General features: G+C 39.9%; 1 protein-coding gene across 2 annotated transcripts in view; it reads left to right on the top strand.

The window, feature by feature from the left end:
- The window catches only part of NGLY1 (N-glycanase 1), a 51,687-nt gene extending 32,692 nt beyond the window's left edge, over nucleotides 1-18,995 (top strand). The window contains exons 5-12 of one of the 2 annotated variants that reach the window (XM_069088515.1): nucleotides 2,094-2,313; nucleotides 4,834-4,955; nucleotides 5,869-6,014; nucleotides 6,353-6,463; nucleotides 10,392-10,556; nucleotides 12,425-12,610; nucleotides 17,635-17,812; nucleotides 18,200-18,995. In XM_069088515.1, the coding sequence (XP_068944616.1) occupies nucleotides 2,094-2,313; nucleotides 4,834-4,955; nucleotides 5,869-6,014; nucleotides 6,353-6,463; nucleotides 10,392-10,556; nucleotides 12,425-12,610; nucleotides 17,635-17,812; nucleotides 18,200-18,375 (1,304 nt within the window). In that variant the 3' untranslated portion in view covers nucleotides 18,376-18,995. The remainder of the gene's footprint in view (nucleotides 1-2,093; nucleotides 2,314-4,833; nucleotides 4,956-5,868; nucleotides 6,015-6,352; nucleotides 6,464-10,391; nucleotides 10,557-12,424; nucleotides 12,611-17,634; nucleotides 17,813-18,199) is intronic. The other variant, XM_069088516.1, reaches the window with a different exon arrangement.
- The last annotated feature ends 2,121 nt before the right edge of the window (nucleotides 18,996-21,116 follow it).

Below are 21,116 nucleotides of genomic sequence, written 5' to 3'. Positions count from 1 at the left end.
CACACACACACACACACACACACACACACACACACACACACACACACCTAGCCATGTGACCTTGGGCAAGTCACTTAACCCCAATTGCCCTCCAAAAAACAAAAAAAAAAACTATTGATGTTACGAATTATTTTTACTTTGTCTGATAAATGACGTGATTGCAACCCTGCTGTTTTGTAGTCAACCAATGTATAGTCAATTTTGTTCCGGTCTCTCATTTTGATTCTGCATGGGCCTTTGTTGGTGGATGTGATTTTTAATACAACTGATTGTGGAGTTGTGACCATTGCTGTTTGGTGCCCCTTCACCCGGGGTAGACCTCAGTTCCCTTCATGACTTACAGGTCTAGTAAGAGAGCGTGCACTGACCGTCTCTCTGTGGTTGGGCCATGGCAGGGACAGGCCCGGCATGGAAGGTGGGCTCCCACCTGCTCGCCAGCCAGCCCGTCTCCATTCAGCTCCTGGGTTACTTTACCTCCGGTATCACTCTGCGCACTAGGTGGTCGCAAACTCAGGAGAGACATCCGTTCCTGTTGCGCCTTCCCGTGAGTCTGTGCCGTAAGAATGAGAAGGGGCCTCCTCATTGTCTTCCACTGAGCATTTGTGATCTGGGCCCGGCTCTGAAGACTTCTCTGGCCCTTTGCCACTTGGACCACACTCAGTATTTGAGTTGTTCCTTTGTTTCAGTCTGACTCTCCACGGTGTCTTTTAGGGCTTTCTTGGCAAAGATGCTGGAGTGACTCTCCATTTCCTTCTCCAGCTCATGAGGAAGCTAAGGGAAACAGGGTTAAGTGACTTGCCCAGGGTCACGCAGCTAGTAAGTGTTTGAGACCAGATTTGAATTCATGAAGATGGATCTTTCTGACTCCAGACCTGCACTCTGTCCACTGTGATGCTGCCTGACTGCCCACTATACACATCAGTATAAAAGCTCTGTGTATATATCTACACATGCATGGAGGTCTATAGGCATACAGATGTGTGTATCTATATACATGTATGTATGCATGTACACATGTGCATACATATACATAGGCATGCATGTGTATCCATATGTAGAGGTTCTTAACCTAGAGGCTTGTGAACTTGGTTTTCAAAAATTATTTTGATAACTATTTCAGTATAACTAGATTTCTTTGTAATCATATAATATATCTTATGCATTTAAAAGCATTCTAGAAAGGGATCCATAAGCTTCACTGTACTTTCAGAGGGTCCATGGTCCCCCCAAAAGGTTAACAATGCCCGATGATAGACAGATACTCACATATAGACAGGTAACGCGTCCTATTCACACATAGCATGACAGTTGTTATGCTTTCATATGCGTATGTCTCTACACAAATATGTCAGATAAACCATGCTGTTCCAGTGCTGTTAGAACTCACAAGCATGAATTCGTTTTCAGATTGAAAGACAACATTGAAAATAAAACCTCTCCATCCCCACCTCCTCTGTTAACGTGATTCCTAGAATAGAGTTACCTCAGTAAAATATTATACAATATATTGGTACATTTTAAGTTAAAAGAGTGACTGTTTCTCAGTGTTCAGAGTAATTAGAAGGTATAGGTAATGGTAGCTATCTATGTTCACTACTCCTGTCATTGGATTTTCCTGTTGGTTTTATACAGTCATAAGAGTCTTATAAATAGGCAACTTTTAGAAAAAAAAATAGTGTAATATAGTCAGGAGAAGGATTTGAATCCTGCCTCTGACATTTGCTAGCTGTCTGATCGTAGGGAAGCCCCTTCACTGCTCTGAATCTGTTTCTTCAGGTTTAAAATGGAAATTATAAAATCCTTAATATCCACCTCATAATGTGTTTGGAGGATCAAATGGGATCATGTCTGTAAACGTCGATATGAATTGCTTTGCTCAGTTTAAAGTTCTATAAAATGTCAGATGCTGGTGCTCGTAATTGTTATTCAGGCCTCTGTTTTAGACCAAACTACGCACAGCCCTTGGCACCGTCTCTGGTACACAGTAGGCACTTAATACATGCTGACTGATTGATTGTAACAATTTAGATGTTGTAGAATTTACCACTTTTTCATAACCTCCTTAACGCATTAGTTCGGTTTTAACTTTTTAGGTGCTAATGTAAATGAAGAGGATTTTCTTCTGCTGGAGCTTCTGCAGTGGTTCAAAGCAGAGTTTTTTCAGTGGGTGAATCACCTTCCCTGCGCTAAGTGTGGCGGTGAGACGATAAATAGAGGGAAACTGCCTCCTGATGACAATGAGAAGAGGTGGGGCGCGAGCCGCGTAGAAGAGCATTTCTGTAGCTCCTGCCGCATCACTAACCGCTTCCCCAGGTACGGACGCAGCCGTGACTCAGAGCTCCTTGCTGTCACTAGCTTTACACATTGTTTGTGAGTTAATTTTCCTTAGCAGGATTCTGTTTTCCCCATTGACTGTGTATAATTATATAATTACAAAATCAGACCTATGTTCCATCTGAAAATAATATTATCCCTAGAGGTACTACAATAATATTTATTTCAGTAATCCTTTTAGAATTAAATGTATAAAGGGAAAACAAGAGCTTTCTGATAACATGAACAATAATACTCAACACTGGTGCACTTAAAATTGTAAAATAAAAATACCGAAGGACACGATTGTGGATAGTTTTAAACTGGGAATCGGCTCGGGCTCTTCTGCCTCACTTGTATTTTCTTCTTTAAAGATGTCAGTGTGCATTATTAGTTTAGCTGCTTTCTCACCAAACTGATTTGTTACTGCTAAATTTACATCTAAGGACATTTGTTTGGTCTGACTTTTTTTTCTTTGCTTTCTTCACACTGATTGCTTTCTTTTCTGCACATTTGCCTGGTAATGCTTGCAGCATTTGTAATAGTATTTTTTTAGGACAAGCTGCCTCCCCTACCTAGTTAATGTTTGAAATTCCTAGGGTTTTAGTATTAGTCATTCAGCGTCAACTGGGACCCAGAGTTGTCTGACAATGTCTCTTATTCAGTAATCAGCACAGGTGAGTAGGCGGTGCCCCTGTGGGCTGCTCGATGCCCAGCCTAGGAGTTTGTTACTTTCACAGATGCCTAGGGACTGGTTAGCACATCATCAGACATGACAAAAGGCTTATCAGTGTCAACCAGTGGCCAGAGGCTTGTTCTCATCTATATCAGAGGACCCAGGCATTTTACTTGACAGAAGCAATAAGGACAAGATGGTATCAAGGGACCCCCCAAACCAGGAGATTCTATAGTGGATTTTGATTTGACAGAATTCATAATTTAAGGAATTCATTTTTAAGGCAGTTTCTCTGAAGAGAGATGCTTACTTAAGGCCAACAGGTATGTCTGGAACTGTTGCTATAAGCTGATTTTGACATTGAGAACATGACTTTCACCACCATCTAGCTTAGATCATTATTATTGTTATTAGAAACAAACATGTTTTCTATATGGAAACTCTTTAAATGCTAAAAATGTTTTATTGGTGAAGTTAGATTGCTCTTGTAATGACACACTCTTGTTCATCCCCTACCGTGTGCAGAGAAAGCTTTGTGCCAGGTGCTGTTAGACCCAGTGCAGCCCTTGATTGAAAGGGGCTTAGTCTCAGAAGGAGGAGATGGGATGCAGGGAAACACATCGTTCTGATATAGTCAGTGTATCTGTTAACAAAACAAGGGATCTTGTTGTGGAAAGGTCATCACCAGTGGACATGGGTGGGTCGTGGAGGAGCTGGTATTTAAGTGGGAAAAGTGCATGGAAGACATGGGGATGCCAGGTGTATTCAAAGGAAACAGCATTGCCCTGTTTGGTTTGACTGTTGAGTAGATGGAAATATTAGAAAAGTCTGGAAAGAGAAGGTGGAACCACGTCATGGAGGACCTTGGCTGCTGGGCTGAGGAGCTTGAACTTTACCTGAAAAGTGATAGGAAGTCCCTTAAGCGAAAGAGCGAGTGTTATAATCAGATTTATTACTCAGGGAAGTAAAAGGTGAATGAATGGGAGCTATGCCCCCTTGGTACTAATAGTTGTCAGTATTTTTTAGGAATAATTGATCCTGGAATGGCAGCATTTTAAATGATCACGTTGCTTCTTTGTTGGGTACATAAAACGTAAAACTTCTCCAGTTTTAGGATAATCCTAAGAAGAATACACACACACACACACACACACATATGTGTAGACATGTATAAAAGGTGTAGAGTAAATGAAATAATCAGCATGCTTGCCAGTTCAGAAAGCACATCTTTGAAAGGCGTGAGAAAAAAACTTGGTTACAAAAAATACTACATTCAGTAACTTGTGAATAAGCAGCTCCCTTTTCATTGATGGGAGGGTTTAATTTTTCATGCACTAATGAAAATTTTTTGTCATTTCTTATGGTGCAGTCATATTCCATTATGTATATACCACCATTTGATCAGCCACTCTCTAGTCTGTGGGCACCCACTGGCCTTCTAGTTCTTCCTTCCAGCAGAGGATGGCTGTAAATATTTTTGTACATGAGTCTTTTCTGACTTGGATCTCTCTAGGGTACAAGCATAATAGGGGTCTCACTGGATCAAATTCTGACAGCATGATTTTGCCGATGTGTCCTTGAAGAGTTTAATGTATTTATACACCAAACTCTTAGAGGAGGTTGGAGGTGTATGTGTGTGTGTAAGACAAAGGGTCTACTCAGTTCTGTTCTTTCTGTCAGGAATGTTTGAAAGTCTTCTATTAAAGATCTATTTTCCTCTTGTAGGAGGTTTTAAAAAAAGCTTTATTGACCTGTTTTGTTTTTTCTTGTATTACAGATATTCCCAAATTACTCCTGTCCCTAAATTATCAGCCAATACAAGTTTTGTTTGCTTGGTTTTTCAGGTTTAATGATCCTGAGAAACTCTTGGAAACCAGACGTGGGCGATGTGGTGAATGGGCAAACTGCTTCACCCTGTGCTGCAGAGCTCTGGGGTTCGAGGCACGCTATGTCTGGGATTCAACTGGTAAACATGCCCTCTTCTATCTGATTTAACCTGCCTCTAACGTTTTCTCATAAAAATCTCATTTCTGGTTTGAGGTACATGACACTGCGTGTAGATAATGAAACAGAATTGACCTGCTGTAGAATGCCTTGTTTTCTACCCACCAGGAGGACGTTTGCTTTTCTGAATCAGGTCTACTCCTCACTCTCCTCATGTAAAAAGTAAAATAGAAGACAGTCCCTGCCTCTAAAAGAGAAGGACAATAAAGAAGCCAGGTGGTAGGTGGTGTCAGGAATGATAGGATGGTCGAGGCGGGCTCACCTCCAGTGACTCCTGCTGCTTCCAGGGCATTGCAGCTATAGCTGGGACTTATTTCAGATGGAAAGAAATAATAACTTCACCAGCCTTTACACTTAGCAAAAGGAGTGTTCTCAAAAAGAAATGAACGCTGAATAAAAATAGCTCATTTTGGGGCTGTCTTGCTTACCTGTATTTGTACCCCCATCCCTTAGCACAGTGTGTCTTATCCTTCCCCCCCCCCCAGTCCCGCCTACCGTCTCTTGTGTTGTGGCGCAGTGATTTTTTTATCCATCTTAAATTTTATTATATGGTTAATGAGTTGTTATCACGAAGAACATAGGCCTACTTTTAAAGATTCCAGTGAAATGGGGAAAAATGAAGGAACAAGTTTTCCTTAACACATTTCACATGAAATCCTCTAATAAGTGAATGTGTGTGTGATACGTATGTATTTATTATATTATATTATATTATATTATATTATATTATATTATATTATATTATATAGTATACATATGTACATACACATGGATGAATATAGCTACACATACCTTTCTCTATATAATGTGTATGTGTATATAGAGAGAGATTTTTAAATGACTACAGATTTTTGTCTCCTCCATTACTTCTGCAGACCACGTTTGGACAGAAGTGTATTCTTCAGCTCAGCAGCGATGGCTGCACTGTGATCCTTGTGAAAATGTTTGTGATAAACCCCTCCTTTATGAAGTAGGATGGGGGAAGAAACTCTCCTATATCCTAGCATTCTCCAAGGATGAGGTAGGGAAAATAAATTTTTTTTTCCTACTTACCACTTATGAAAATTAAGGTATTTTAATTACTTCACAAATTAAGCAATTTACTAAATCAGCTTTCCAAATAAAATAGAATTTTTTTTGTGCCAGCTTCTGAAAATTTGTTTCACATCCCAATCACTCTTAGAAATAGATTGGTTATAATTTGAAAATTCATATCTTCACTCTATTTTTTCAGTGTTTAAAGAGAATCATCTTGAAAAGCTTGCTAAATATTAACTTGTTGTGTATGCTGCTTATTCAGAAACTAAGTATTGATGGTCTTGAGCATGATAAATGTAAACATCCTCTCTTTTGTTTGAGATTGTTGATGTCACTTGGAGATATTCCTGTAAGCATGAAGAAGTGGTCTCTAGGAGAACTCAGATTAAAGAAGAAGTACTTAGAGAAACAATTAATGGCCTTAATAAGCAGGTATGTAATCGCCTACTATTTCCTTTTTTTTTTTTTAAGCAATCAGGGTTAAGTAACTTGCTCAAGGTTACACGGCCAGTTATTTCTGGGTGCGGTGCTGAGTATCTGAGCCCGGGATTCAATCTCCAGGTCATCCCGACACTGGAGCCGATGCTCTTACTCACTGTGTTACCTGGCCACCCCTCGCCTACTATTTCTATAAAGACAGAGACATTTCCATAAAGACAAATCTCTGTGAAGAGATCTGAACGGAAAATAAAAAGTCCTTTTCTTTTAACCATGGCTATAAAGTGGAAGGCTTGCTTTGCAAGAAAATGTATATTTTTCTGTTTGTACTTTTAACTTTTCCACATGGTGGAAAATGGAATCCTTTTACATACGACATTTTGTACTTTAAACTCCTTTGCTTTGCCTCTTGTAGTAAAAAATGAATAACGTTCAAATTGCTTCATTGAAGTGTTACTCTCATGCCTCATTTGAGGCGGGGAGGGTCCTCAAAGGCTGTGACTTTAAGCTGGACAGGCTTCATTCCCAAGCTGAGTGAGGGCCATTGCTCAAGGATCGTTCTCACTGACAGGAGGCAGCTCTTAAGGAACAGTGATCTGTGTCAATAGAGGGAAGGGCCATGTTGACAAAATCACAGGTGCTTTATGTAAGTTTGAAGCTTAATTCAGATACTGCGTATTTGGGTCTTGTTCAATGGGAACTATTATAAGATTCCGTTCTTCTGAGTATACTGCAGTGCAGTTTTTGGGATTGAGGGGCTCCTTAGGATTGGTTGGTGGGGGTCCTTCGTTATCAGAGAGAACCAGAAGGATATCACTGTGTTGGGGCCGAGGTACTGTGTGTCCAACGGTGGCCGATCAGACAAACAGGAGCCTGTGAGGCTCTCCCACAGGTCAGGCACGAATAGTCCACATGGATGTTTGGAGCAGAGATGGCTCTAACTTTGTACATCTCACATATCTTTTGAGCTACTGCAGTTCTACTTTGCTCATAGAGCACAGTGCCTTCTTTGATGTGGGCATGCCATGTTGAATGGTCCTTTACCAGCGTCTCCCATGTCTCACAACTGATGCCAGAATTCTTCAGAGTGACCTTGAGAATGCCCTTGTACCGCTTCTTCTGACCTCCATGTGAGCACCTTCCTTGTATGAGTTCTCCATCAAATAAGTCTTTTAGGCAGACATAAAGTTAGCATTCCAACGTCGCCAGCCCATTGGAGTTGCACTCTCTATAGCAGAGTTTGAATACTTGGCATTTCAACTTGAGAAAGGACCTCAGTGTCTGGTGATGATCTTCAGAATCTTCCTAGGAATTCAAATGGAAGCGATTCAGTTTCCTGGCATCGCACTTGCAGTTCCAGGTTTCACAACAGTGAGGTCAGCACAGCAGCTCTGTAGACCTTCAGTTTTGCTAGGCTCCTTAAAGGAAGAAAAGGAGAGATGCTGAATATTGGTTATTTTCCCTAACCCTTATCTGCAGCTCTCCGATCTTCACCTTATGAATGGCATGGGGCATTTGTAAGATCGGAGGTGTAAACGACAAAGGGGATCCATAAGCGTGCCGTGTATTATGGGATGGTATTTTCTCATTGGCATTTATGTGGCAGCATTTATCACTGCTGACATTCATTAGTGAATGGATTATCATTGACTTTTCACAACTTCCTTTGTTTTTTCTAGTGCTTTTTTAAAAAATTTATTTACTTTTGGTTTATAACATTCAGTTCCACGGTCCCTTTCTCTACCTTCCCCCCATGGCAGCACGCAATCAAATATAGGATCTACAGATACCTTCCCATTAAACCTTAGTCAAGTTCACAGCTTTCTGAAGTAGGTATTATTTGGCAGGTATTGTTACCCCCATTTTACAGATGCTGATGCTAAGTGCCTTCCTCAGTGCTACCTAGCTAAGAACTGCCCATGACAACATTGTCATCTGTCTGTAGAACAAAATGTCACCTGTCTACAGCATCACACCAGAGCTGTGCTGCATTTGCAGACACTGCATAAATAGGTCTTCAACTGCATTTCAGCTTCCTCCATGGAATCAGGGAAGAAACAGAATTATGATCCCTGCCTGCAAGGGTCTTAGCATGAGGCAAGGCTAACCCAGGAAACAACGAGATTACCATGTAAGATCATGTATGATGAAGTGCTGAGTTGTGTTGTAGAGCCTGGGGAGTTTGTAGACGGAAGAGGGGAGTATGGAAATAGGCAAGTCAGTATGGAATGGAGGTGTGATGAGGGGGAGTCCCGGATCATGAGTACAGACTATAAATATGGGAGCCCTATCTATATTCTGTCATTCAAAATGACTGACAACTTTTGCCTATTTTCAAAAAGCCCATTTGGAGTCACATCAGTATTGAGTGTTTGGATCTAAGATTCCTGAAGGATATTTCCAGTTTGGTCTCTTACATGCTGTAAGACCTAGCTAATGTATCTGGTGCACCCTCACTGAAGGCCTACTCTGATGCCTGGTGGCCGTGAGGTGATGGCGGACTCTTGAAGGCTGTGTCCACAGGACTGTAGGCCCAGGCAGGAAAGGAAGAATGTAGACCTGTCTCCAGAACCCTGTGCTTGCCCTCTGCCGCTGGCTGAGCACAGAGAAGCCCCATCCCTAGTCTGGCTGCAAGGGTAAGAAGTTTGGGACCACAATCTGGAAGACCGCTGATGCATCTGGCAGCAAGGTCCCCGCATTCATGAAGTCATTCATATTCTTCAAATACCAAAGGGAATGAGTAATAAGGAACTGAATTCTCTCTTCTCTGTGAGAATTCTCTATCAGCTTTTGCCTCTCTGAAGTTCATCCTATTTCAGTTATGGGATTTTATTCAGAGGCTTGATTGAGCTGCTCTTGGTGGGGAAGGAGGGGATATAGACATTTTCAAATTGTTTTCCTGTTTGGTCAGAAATTCTGAGAAGTCATTTCATGTGCCCTTGCAGTCTTTCAAATAACCTGAGAAAGGGAAATTTAATGTGGCTCTCTTCTTCTCCAAAAGAAGACAATAGTCTAGTAGTTAATGGAGAGAGAGAGAGAGTGGTTTAGAGCCTTTATCCATCTTACCTTCTGTATAAATCTCACTTTTTCACTTTATAGAATTTCTTCTGCATTTTTATCACCAAATAGACCAGCCACATTTTGCAGTATGTAATAGGACACATTTGCAATATCCTTCAGAAGTCCTAGCTCCAGAAGCAAGAAATTGATGGGTCTTAGAAGTGTGCATTTGGAAATTAGGCAAACGGTGTCAGTCATGTTTTATTTATAGAGTATAGAAATGACTTCAGTGACTGTTTAAAAATAGATTTGCAAAAGAAAACCAGAAAGTAGAATTTGAGTAAAGTAGTATATTAAAATGTAAGAATAACATTTGGCTGAAAAAGTAAGTTCAAAATGCTTTCTTTGAATAAATATAAGCTAATGATCAAAGGATTTAATTTAAATGAACAGAGTAAATGTAGAATTATCTCAGGGTTAGACTTGTTATAGTTTGAAATTGTTTAGCATTATTATAGTCCAGCTTCCTTATGTTGCAGAGAAGAAAAGGATAGGTTAAGTGACTCCTAGGATGTTGGGAATCATTTTCACTGAGTTATAGGGCATTTGATTTTGCCATCTCTTTTTAAGAAAAAGAAAATCTTGAAATAGAAGCAGATGTTTCTCTTGTCGCTTTTTCCTTATCTTCTCCGGCTTCTTGGTCCTAAGTTATTTCAGATTTTAATAATTTTTTTGTCTTAGTGAGATAAAGCTCTCTGATAATGCTCCAGATCCGACGTGCCAGTCTGTGACTCTTCTGAGGGCTCCTCCCACCACTGAAATGACAGCCTCTGTTGCCATCTCGAGTCTTACTTCGAGCTTCAAATAGGCTGTAATCCGAAAGAATCGTCAGGTTTTTTGGTTTTGCTTTCTTTTCTCACAGAGGCAGCTCTCCTTCCCAGAGAGCCGAAGAAAGGAGCTCCTGCACAGGATAATTGTGGAGCTTGTGGAATTCATCTCTCCCAAAACTCCTAAGCCTGGAGAGCTTGGTGGCCGCATCTCAGGTTCCGTGGCTTGGAGAGTGGCCCGAGGCGAAATGGGTTCTGAGGTATTTAATTCATTCACAGGGAGGAACTTTTCTTTCTTCCCTTTCTCCCTCACATGAGCCAGCCCTAGGGAATACTACTTGAGCTTAGGATAATGGCTTTGACATTTCTCCCTGTCAATTCACATTAGAAAGTAGTGGTTTAAAAGAACATAAAAATTTGGAGGGAATCAGTAGTTAATTGTTTTGGAGGAGGAATAAAGAGAAATAATAGTTGGTGACAATTGTACTATAGAGATTCTAAGAATTCTTAAAAATAAGGGTTTGAATATTGCATCCTTGTTAAAAGATTTTTGATATTGTGATTATAATATACTTGTTTGTGTCTACACTTTGTTCATATTCTGACTGCTTAGGTTATCATCACAGAGCAATCTTTACGTTGTAGTTACTTGGGAAGATATAAAGAAATAGAATTCTGTTATGCTTCCCTTCCCCCTAAATTATTCTTCTTTACCACCTGATTTTATAGCCATTCATGTACATTGAAAACTATGTATTACAATTGGTAAGGAGAGAGACGTATTTTATTGGTAAGTATTCCATTTAAACCCATCTTGTACTTCCTTGGATTCCACAAATACAAACCCCACCATAGTCTGTTTTTGGGAGAGGAAAAAATACTCAGATAATAAAGTGATGTATTGATAACATAGCATAAGATATTTTATAATGGGATTGTAACATCCTTGACTTTTAGTTATTTTTTTCTAAACTATATGAAAATTTTGTGAGATCAAATGGGAGAAGTTAATTTGTTGATAATGAATCTCTCCTAATGATTTCAAGCCTATTGCTTTGATTAGAAATTATTTTTAATGGTAAAATTGTTGATGTTGAATTTATTTTTAAGCTATCCTTTGTTTAATATTCCTGATGCTAGGTAACTTACTATGTCAACAATGTATTTGTCCAATCCAGGAAATATTGTGATTAAATCAAATGAACAAATATTTGAACAGTTGTAGTGTTCAAGGTACCTTGCTAGATACTGCAGAAGATAGGAAAATATGTAGGTAGGTAGGTCTACATAAAATATGGAAATATACATTTTTTAAAACTACAATGTTATTTTCCCCATCAATGTCAATCTGTTCTCCTAAGTTTTCTAAATTTGTCATTACTGATTCTCTACAACATAACTGAAGGGGGTGGGTCATTTTAATTACATTTTGTAGTTTTTGCTGTAAAAGAGATGACTCCATTTTCAGTTCAGTCTTAGAATTATAGGCCAAAATTCAGCCAGTAACTCAAATTATTCATTGCTATACAAGTTATAATCTGAATAGACTTAATTTAATGTGTGTCTTATGTTCTGTTAAAAGTATGGAAATTATTTAGTTGACCATATCTTTTTCTTCTAAAGTCCTTATTCATGATATGGTAGTTGATCAAAGTAGGTTAAGTATCTCCCATTATTAGTCTTTATTTTCAGTGAAGTCAAGAAAAAAAAAGGAAGCCTTGTGGTCAACATGAGAAAGGAGGAAGCCCTGGTCATATATAACAGGAGCTAATAAAACTTCTAGAAAGTCAATATTTTAATTGCTTTAATGACTTAGAATAAAAACAGTTGTCATTCCAAATTGCTCTGTTCATTGGGATGGGAGTTGGGATTTCATTAGTCCAGGGAACTCCTGGGTGAAGAAACTCCCTCTTAATAAATGGATACTTAATGTGAACTTCAATAAAGCTATTTAAGCTTTAATAACTTCAAACTACACTAAGATTTTTGGAACACCCTGTATTGTTCTATTGATGAGACAATATTTCTAAGAAGTCTGTCATTTAGAGGCCTTACTGTGTGCATGCCCAGACCTCTCTATCCACTTCTAATCTATTTGGGGAAAATAATCCTGCTTTCTTTTGTTAAGAGAAAAGAAACTGTGTTCATACCATCTGAAGATGAGAAAATGGCTAAACTTTTCCACCTCACTTATAATCCAGTGGATGATTATTATGTCCGAGTTTCAAGGAGTAATGAAAAGATTTCCGGATGGGAAAATGCTGTTTGGAAAACAGAATCCATATTCAGGAAAGTTGAGACAGACTGGAAAATGGTAATTGTATACATGACCTGTCTTGAGGACTCTGGTTGGTGTTCTCTGTTTCCTGGTTGCGTGTGTCGGTATTTTAGTGAATCTGTGAATGCATTGATGAAGGAATTCTCTCCATGGTTGCAATGCCCCCATCCCCTGTAGATACTCAGAGGTCACCTCCCCGGAATGGAAGCTTGGGTCTTTTCCCATTTCCTGGGTCCCAGAGTGGGCCGTACTCAAGCTTACTCTTCCTTTGCTATGTGACTGGCCAACCCTCCTTTCCAGTCTCACCTTTCTCAAGTGATCTCCCTGACTCTCGTCCAGTGTCTGCCATCATTGGTCTCTGCTGATGCCCGCCCTGCATCTCTCTGTTGCCTTTGGGTTTACCCTCTGCCCCAGTTTTGGTTCTTTTTATTCTGGATTAACTATTTAAATAAAATAAGACATTTTGGCCTCATGTTGGCCTTTATGTTTTATTAGCTTCCTCTCTGTAAAATGGAAAAAAATTATATATATATATATATATATATATATATGTGTGTGTGTGTGTGTGTATATATATATGTGTGTGTGTGTATCTACACACACACACACATACACACATATCTATAGATACAGATATATTTCCCACCAATGATATTTTAAAGGTACTTTTCCAATAGGGTAGTAATCTCTCTGTAACCAGATATACTTCTAACTGCTTATAATCATTTCAAGGACAATTCCAGCGTTCCCTGACCCCACCCCACCCACACATACACTTCTGAACTCTAGTACCCCCCTCACGCCCTGGATCAAGTATGCCTGTTACAGCAAGTCCGCCCCTTGACTCTCCTGGACGTCCACACGGCGCTCCATCCCTCAAGGCTGCTTCTTCAGTGGCTGCCCCCTTAGCTGGAATGCTCCTTTTCGTCTCTGGTGCCTGGATTTCCTTGGATCCCTTCAGCCCCAGCCTCATCCCCCTGTGATAGGACGCCTTTCTGATTACGTGCCTCTGTGATTACTCACCATCTACACTGAATGTGTCTTCTACAAGCTGTTTTTTGCGTGTGGTCTCCCTCATTAGCATTCAAGGCCAAAGGATCCTGTTTCTCCTTTCTTTATGTTCTCAGCACTTAACACAACCCCTGGCATACAGCAAATACTTAATAAGTGCTTGTTGACCCGACTGACTAAATAATGTCAGTTCACGTGGTCTTTGTGCTTCCAGATGTAGAAACACATCAGAAGACATTCTATCCAGCCATGTGTGAGTTCCTCCTGGGCAGGATATCACGAGGTGTGCTGGGAGGTACAGAGAAGAGTAAACACTGTCCTCCTCACACAGGAAACTGTCTTGGCAGGGCTCACTGGCCTCCTTCCGTGTCACTGTCTTCGTACGTGGAGAAAGTTTAAGCACTTTGGTTTTCTGTTGGGCAGAATTCATCAGCTGGAAAGAGTACCATGGCTCTTCTCCCCCAGCACTTTACCAGCCCAAATGAACCGATGAAAAGAACCCCATTTATTAATAAGCCCTTAACTTTGCTTATCAAATGGAATCATCCCTGGGGTTCTGTAGGAGCTCCCCATCGACCTTCATGAGATGTTAAGTGACTTGGTTCAGAAAGATGCCCTTCTACCAGCAGTCTAGAGAATGCGTTTCTTCCTCACCTGGGCATCGCAGTGTTAGCCCCTGCCAAGCAGGCCTTTCCTGTCTCCTCCTACCATTAGCACCGTTATTTTACACTTACTTTATTCATATTGTGTTTGTGTGTGTACATTTTGTTTTCATACCAATAGAAGTTAAGGTCCTTGGGAGGAGAGACATTCATCTCTGCTTTTATTTCCCCCAGCTTCTACTACAGAGCATAGATGCTTAATAAATGTTTTCTGATTGATCAGCTGTGGGTTAGAATACTATATATAGTAAGTTTAAATGGAGTGAATACTGACAGGCGAGGTCGAAAACTTCCTCTAAGAACTTCCTGCAACAATAACAATTTCAAAGCACAACTTAGCGTTAACTCAGCGGCAGGGGTTTACCCATCTAGCCTGTGACAGTCAGAAAAGCGTGCCATCCGCCTCCTTGCTTGGTGCCCCCCACTCAGCTGCAGGTGTGTGAGTAGGGCCTTGCACAGCAAGAAGTGCTTATAATGATAAACCAAGGAGCAGTCTGTTATGTGAATGCAATCTGAAAAACGCCTTGGGCTTCTTGTGGCTGCATGCCAATGAACGTGCGCCAAGTAAAATAATTAAATTAATTGATTCAGACTGTCAGCCTGACCACTTTTTACATCTTAGCATACAGTCCATCTTCCTTTTACTGCGAGCACTTATTTCACTCGATCTTGCATTGTTCACAAGATTTGGACACATTCTTTAATTAGTCATCATGAAACCACACTTGGCACATTCAGTAGTCAGCGTATCTTTTATGAGTAAAAATTAGATTTAGACCAGGTGAGTGCTCAAACCATTGACACATGTTGATCTCTGTCTCTTGGATACGCTTCTCAACTAACCTTTCATGATCTGACGTGGTACAGGGCCATGTTGCAATATTATATTTCCATATATGAATTTATGTAACTCTAGAATTTTTCTTCTAAATTATATCAGCATATTTATCACAGTTCATCCTTCCTGCAATGGGGACAAGACTTACAAGCTGACTGGAAGTAAAACAAATCCTCAAAAAGTGATGGTCTCCCAGGATGACTTATATTTCTGACCAATGTTTGGGTAGAACCTTAAAGGAAAAAGCGAGTTGCATCAGTAAAAAAAATTTTCAATCTTTCATACTCCAGTCTTCATATTGTCTTGCATATGAAAAATAGTTTCTCTTTAAAGCAATGGTTATTGGCTGTATTTTTTATTTTCAACTAGTCTTCTTTCTGTTCTTCTGACTTCAAGAAGCACCAGTCCCTTGTTCAGTAATAACCCCCTCCAGTGTTAAGTGTCTGAGGCCAGATTTGAACTCGGGTCCTCCTGACTCCATTCACTGCACCACCTAGCCACCCCAAAACCACAGAGTTTAAAACGCAACAAAACAGCCATAAAGTATGTGTGTGCCAGGAAATCCAGCAGTCGACTAACAGAACCCTGTTATAATGACTAGCACATAGGCAGGGCTTACTAAATGTTTATTGATTATAAACTAACTTAACCTGTTCAATCTCATAGCTAAGGTATAATATTCTGAGTCAGCCTGGTATCGGTAGAAACACACACACATGACTGTTGCTGCCAGAAAATGAAATCATATCAGAATTGTTACCATCCCAAATAATTCAACCACCATAGCTCTCTTCAGCTGTTCCTGTATATATACTGATGGACTGTCGGTAGTGTTGTCCTGCCAAAGGGCAGGGGATATGATTAGACGAGCTTCACACAACTTAAGCAATTAGGTTTGCTTCTCAATTCTTCAGGATTGTCTGTTGGATTGAAATTCTACTCTTCTCTCATTTCGTTCTTCTTGAATGATTTTACCTGCTAAGCAAAAGGAGCAAGACCCACAGTTGGGTCGTCTCACAAAATGTTTGAAGCCTGAGCCCTCAGAGCTTCTCAAAGGTTCGTTTGAGGAAAAACCCAGTGAAACAGGGCATAGCCACGCGTTGCTTTTGCCCTGAATGTGAGCAGGGCACCTTTTCGTCAGCTATACAATCTTCAGCGTGGCTGAAAAAACGGTTGGAAAATCAGCGGCAGTTGTACCCTAAATACCTGCTTTAATATCGTCCGCTCAGTTCTCTGAGGAAAATATTTACTGTAGTTACACAAAATCTAAATATTAAAAATGTAGAAATTAAGTAAATTGCAATACGCAATATTGAAAGAACGTGGTCATGGGTCAATACGTATAGTTGGCTAATAGAATCTAAAAATTCAGTTAAACCACAACTTTTCAGACCACGTTTGTTGATATACTTTAATTCAATCAACATTAAGATTTCTTCCAGAGCGTTAAAGGTATGGTGACATAGGAAACTTTTATTTAACTTAGTCTTTGCCCTGAGATTTCTTTTCGCCGGCTGTTCTTTTCGCTGACTTTATCCACTCCCATAGGTTAATTAATTATCGTCTCTGTGCAGATAACTCAGAGATCTCTGTATCCAAACCAAGGCCGAGCCTTCACTTCTGCAGTGTGCCTGTTGTCCAACAGCTGCCTGGTGGACATTTCAGATTGGATGCCCAGAATCTCAAGCTCAGAAGCCATCAGAAACGGAATTCATTCTTTTTCTGAAGCCCCTCTCTCTGACCAAGCTTCTTGATTTCTGACAAGGGCGCCATCGTTCTTCTAGTCTCCCAAATTCACAGTTTTCAGCGTCATCCTCAACTTCTCATTCTCACTTCTCCCAATATCCAAGAATTATATTTCTCTCCTCCAAACCCTTTCTTTCTGCTCGCCTTAGTTCAGGCCCTCATCGACGTCTCACCTGGTCTTGTTGCCTCAAGACCCTCCCTCTTCTAGGAAATATAAATTGTTTGGCTTTGTCTAGGCTCGTTAAACATTTACCAGGGAGGGGGGCCTCCCACGTGCTATAATCTATACAAACTACCGTTCCTTTTTTCATTGGATGCCTCCTCTACTTGGAATGCACTCTCTCCTCACCCCTGCTTCAAAAAAGCCTTCCCCTCCTGGAATATCTCAGACACTCCCTTCTCTGTGAATCCTTTCCTGTGCCCTTCGTAACCACCTTGTATTTATTCTGTATTTATTTACTCAATTTATATTTACATATGTATTTGTTCAATGATTAAAAGTCCAACAGGACCTGAGTTCAGACCAGAGGAATTCAGATCAGTTTCTATCCGTTTCTCTTAATAAGGAAAAACAAGAGAAATTACCACAGAATGTAAATTTCCTTGAGAATCAGGATTGTCTCATTTGTTTGTATTTTGTGTCTCCAGTGTCTGGAAAATAGTAGGCACCTAATAAATGCATGCTGAATGATTAATACACTTTTAAAAAGTATGAAAAAACGAGGTTTCTCCAACCTTTTAGCTGTCTGATGATCACATTACAACATCATTCTCTTACTTCATTCTATGTTCCTACCCTGTAGGTTTACTTAGCTCGAAAAGAAGGATCGTCTTCTGCCTACATTTCTTGGAAGTTTGAGTGTGGGTCAGTTGGGCTTAAGGTTGATACCATTTCCGTTAGAACAAGCAGTCAAACATATACAAATGGAAAGATAAAATGGAAGCTCCGTTCTGATTCCGCACAAGTAGAACTGCCAGGGGGTAAGAATTGTCCTTAGAGGCTTAATCATGGAATGTGTTTACCATTTTAATGAGATTGGAATCATATTTAACTAGATGCTAAACATTATCAAGCCCTGTGTAATTTTAAAAAAATTCTATAGTAGTCACACCAAAAAGGATGATATTTTGTTGTTTCCAAATTCAAGTATGAACAGAAAAGGCCTTTAAGGTAACTGTGGTGTCATATGAAGTTGAGTTTTTAAATAATTCAGATTTGTTTGGGTAGGTTTTATTTTGGGGTGGGGGGGGTAGAAGGTCGTGGTTACTAAAATAGCAACTCCAAAACTGTCTCTTCAAGCTGTGGACTTAAATTTAAATTACTTAGGACAGAGCTTTAATTATTTTTCATTTCTTTCCACTCAACAGATAAAAGCCTTCATTCCTATCGTGATTTTTCTGATGCCACAGAAGTTATTTTGGAAGCAGAACTAAGTGGAGGGAATGGTGATATTGCCTGGCAACATACCCAGCTGTTTAGACAAAGCTTAAATGACCGTGGAGAAAATTGTTTGGAGATAATTATAAAATTCAGTGACCTTTAAGAACTTGAACATTACAGAAATGCTGGCAATCATCAAGGACTTATCATGGGCTAAAGTCTTCTGTTGATTCAGTGAATGTTGGCAATTCACCACTGTTCTCCCTGCTGACAGCATTCTTTTTTTGCTGGCCATCAATCATATCAGTCTTGTCAAAATAATAAACCTTTATACCGTGGACCATAGTGAAATCCTAGAATATTTAAAGCTACCTCTCTTTAATACGCTAACTAATGTGTGTTAATGGTCAGAATGAGACCTTACTACATGGGAATCATATTTTACATTAAAATTGAATATATATAGTATCAAGCCAAATATGATTCCCTCTTAATGCCCCATTCATAGTTATGGCAAAACACAAAATTGTTTTTCTTGGTATTTTGGTGTTTTCCAGCCTCTGACACTGCCTTGCATATTGCTGGTGCTTTATGTTTCTCGAATTGGTTAACCTTGGTTAACTTGTTGATTTCTTGGTAGATAGATAGTGGAATTGAAATTCTTTATGATTTTTAAACTTTTTTTTAATCTTTAAAATTAACAATTGAGAAGTTATGATGCATGATAAAATTTTTATTGTAAATATGTAGGCATTTTAAAATAAAATGAGCTATTTTGCATTATGCCTTTTAGTGGTTGTTTTAAGACAAATTTCATAAGGCATTATGCTTGAAAAGAAATGTAATAACTGTTTTTCTGTTCTTCTTTAACAAACTCACCTAAGGGAAAAAAATCACTTTTGACCTAAACTTTAATCCCTCTCTCTGGATAAAAATGCCTTGATATTGGCATTTTCTCCATCTGTTTCATGTTGTAGATAAAGCATTTTCATGTTTTCCATAATGACTTATTTATTATATGTCACGTATAATGCATTTTAAAATATTCTAAAACAATTTATCCCATATTGTCTTTTGGAGACAACAGAGACCGTTGAAAAGAAAGCTGCAGAAGGTGTCGGAGACCTGACCAGTTAGTCACTTTTCAGAGCTTTGGTTTCCTTGTCTATAAAATGGGGATAATATTTAGATTGCCTTGAAAGGTTGTTGTGAAGAAAACATTTTATAAACCTTAAAGTGTTATGTAAATGTGCATGAGAATTATTATGTATCCTTTTAGAACCAAAAATGATTTCAACTCATAAGAGCATATTTCATATCAAGAAAACTAGATTTTCTAAAGATCCCGTTTCTCGTATCCATAGCGATGGAAAATTAACAAAATTAACAGGCGTTATTTGTTTCAACACTTGAGGATCTGTGATATTTGTTGGTGTGGGTTTTCCCTCTATTGATGTAGACTACAGTCTTTTTTCAGCAGTTGCCCTGGCGTTTTATCCACCAAATCAGTGATCAACCTTGTGGTGACGGGCCTCTGCAGACACATCCATATTTTGACAGTGACATCTGTTACCGGACCTATTGTCAAAAGCTGTTCCTCCTCCCCTGGCATTGCTTTTGTGAACCTAGAGCGGCCACAGCAAGGCCCCTGAGGAAGGCTGACCTCCACAAGAGGCTCAGGAGTTCCCAAAGAGGGCCTTACGGGCTCTCTGTAAGCACCCAGGGTTTGTTAGGAATCCAATACAGGGGCGCTACTTTTGAAGTAAGAAGAGTGTCATAACTGGGCGCTGCATCTTGGACATTTAGACCCTGAACTGTGCACAGTGCCCAGGGGAATGAGCAGGGTGGCAAAGTGTGAGGGCTGGCTAGAGAATTAGAACCATCACCCACCTTTTAAGCAGCTGATCTGCAGCTGCACAGGGAGAGTTTTTATTGGCAGGAAGAGGGGTCCCTTGAACTGTTCAAGAAAACCACATAGCAGCTGAAAACAGCTTCACAAGAGAGGATATCGAAAATGAAAATGCTAGTGGGGTGTTTTCCTGTGCGCGCACACACACACACACACACACACACACGCAGAATTTCCTCTTCAGGCCACTTCAGCCGTGTTTTAGCATAAAGCATTTCCCTTCCCCCCAGCCTTGTTTTTCTCCTTGGAGCCAAGCAAGAAAATGGTATTTGCTCTTTATTTTGGATCAGAGGCTCTGATTTCATTCATATAAGGAGCTGGTCAGGATGAAATTCCTACTACTGTTGCTTTTCACCCTAGGACATTGAGAGGTTAAGTGGCTTGCCCAGGTCACTTGGGCCACTGCAGGGGTGGGACTTGAACCCATGTGGTCTTAGACTCTTCATCCACAGTGTCCTTCATATGCGTATGTAGGAAAGGTATACCCACATTGATATACATAAGAAAAGTGTATATGCTGTGTGCATATACACACACGGAAAGTATGGTTTTATTGCCTGACTTGAGGGAGAAAAATAATGGGAGTGAGAAGAGGAATATTTTGTGTTAAAACTGTGTTCAAGGTAGCAGAGGGGAAATTCTGGGCACAGACTTGGTATTCTGTTCAGTTGCCAACACAAGGAGCCTCATGAATGTCAAATGATGAGATATACAGAAATATCCAGAAATTGTTTGCAGGAAACTCTGGACAGAATAAACTGCCAACTTTTTTTTTTTTTAAATCAAATAAGAATTGGAAGGCAAAGGGATAGTTTTTAGGCCAACAGGTGAGGCAGAAATAACAATGCTGTCTAATGCAGGCTTAGGTGAAGCAGCACCGCCTGTCTGAAAGCACTGGTCTTTTGCATGGCTGAGGAGGGGCACAAGATTGTTTATTTATGGACACAGTTTACAACCATGTTGTGTTTTATAGCTAGAGATCCAGGATCCCTGCT

This window comes from Petaurus breviceps, unplaced genomic scaffold (assembly GCF_028583685.1).
Source record: "Petaurus breviceps papuanus isolate PSGF00001 unplaced genomic scaffold, PetGlider_PUasm1.0 185, whole genome shotgun sequence".
Taxonomy (NCBI): domain Eukaryota; kingdom Metazoa; phylum Chordata; class Mammalia; order Diprotodontia; family Petauridae; genus Petaurus; species Petaurus breviceps.
This window is presented reverse-complemented; position numbering and strand designations above follow the sequence as displayed.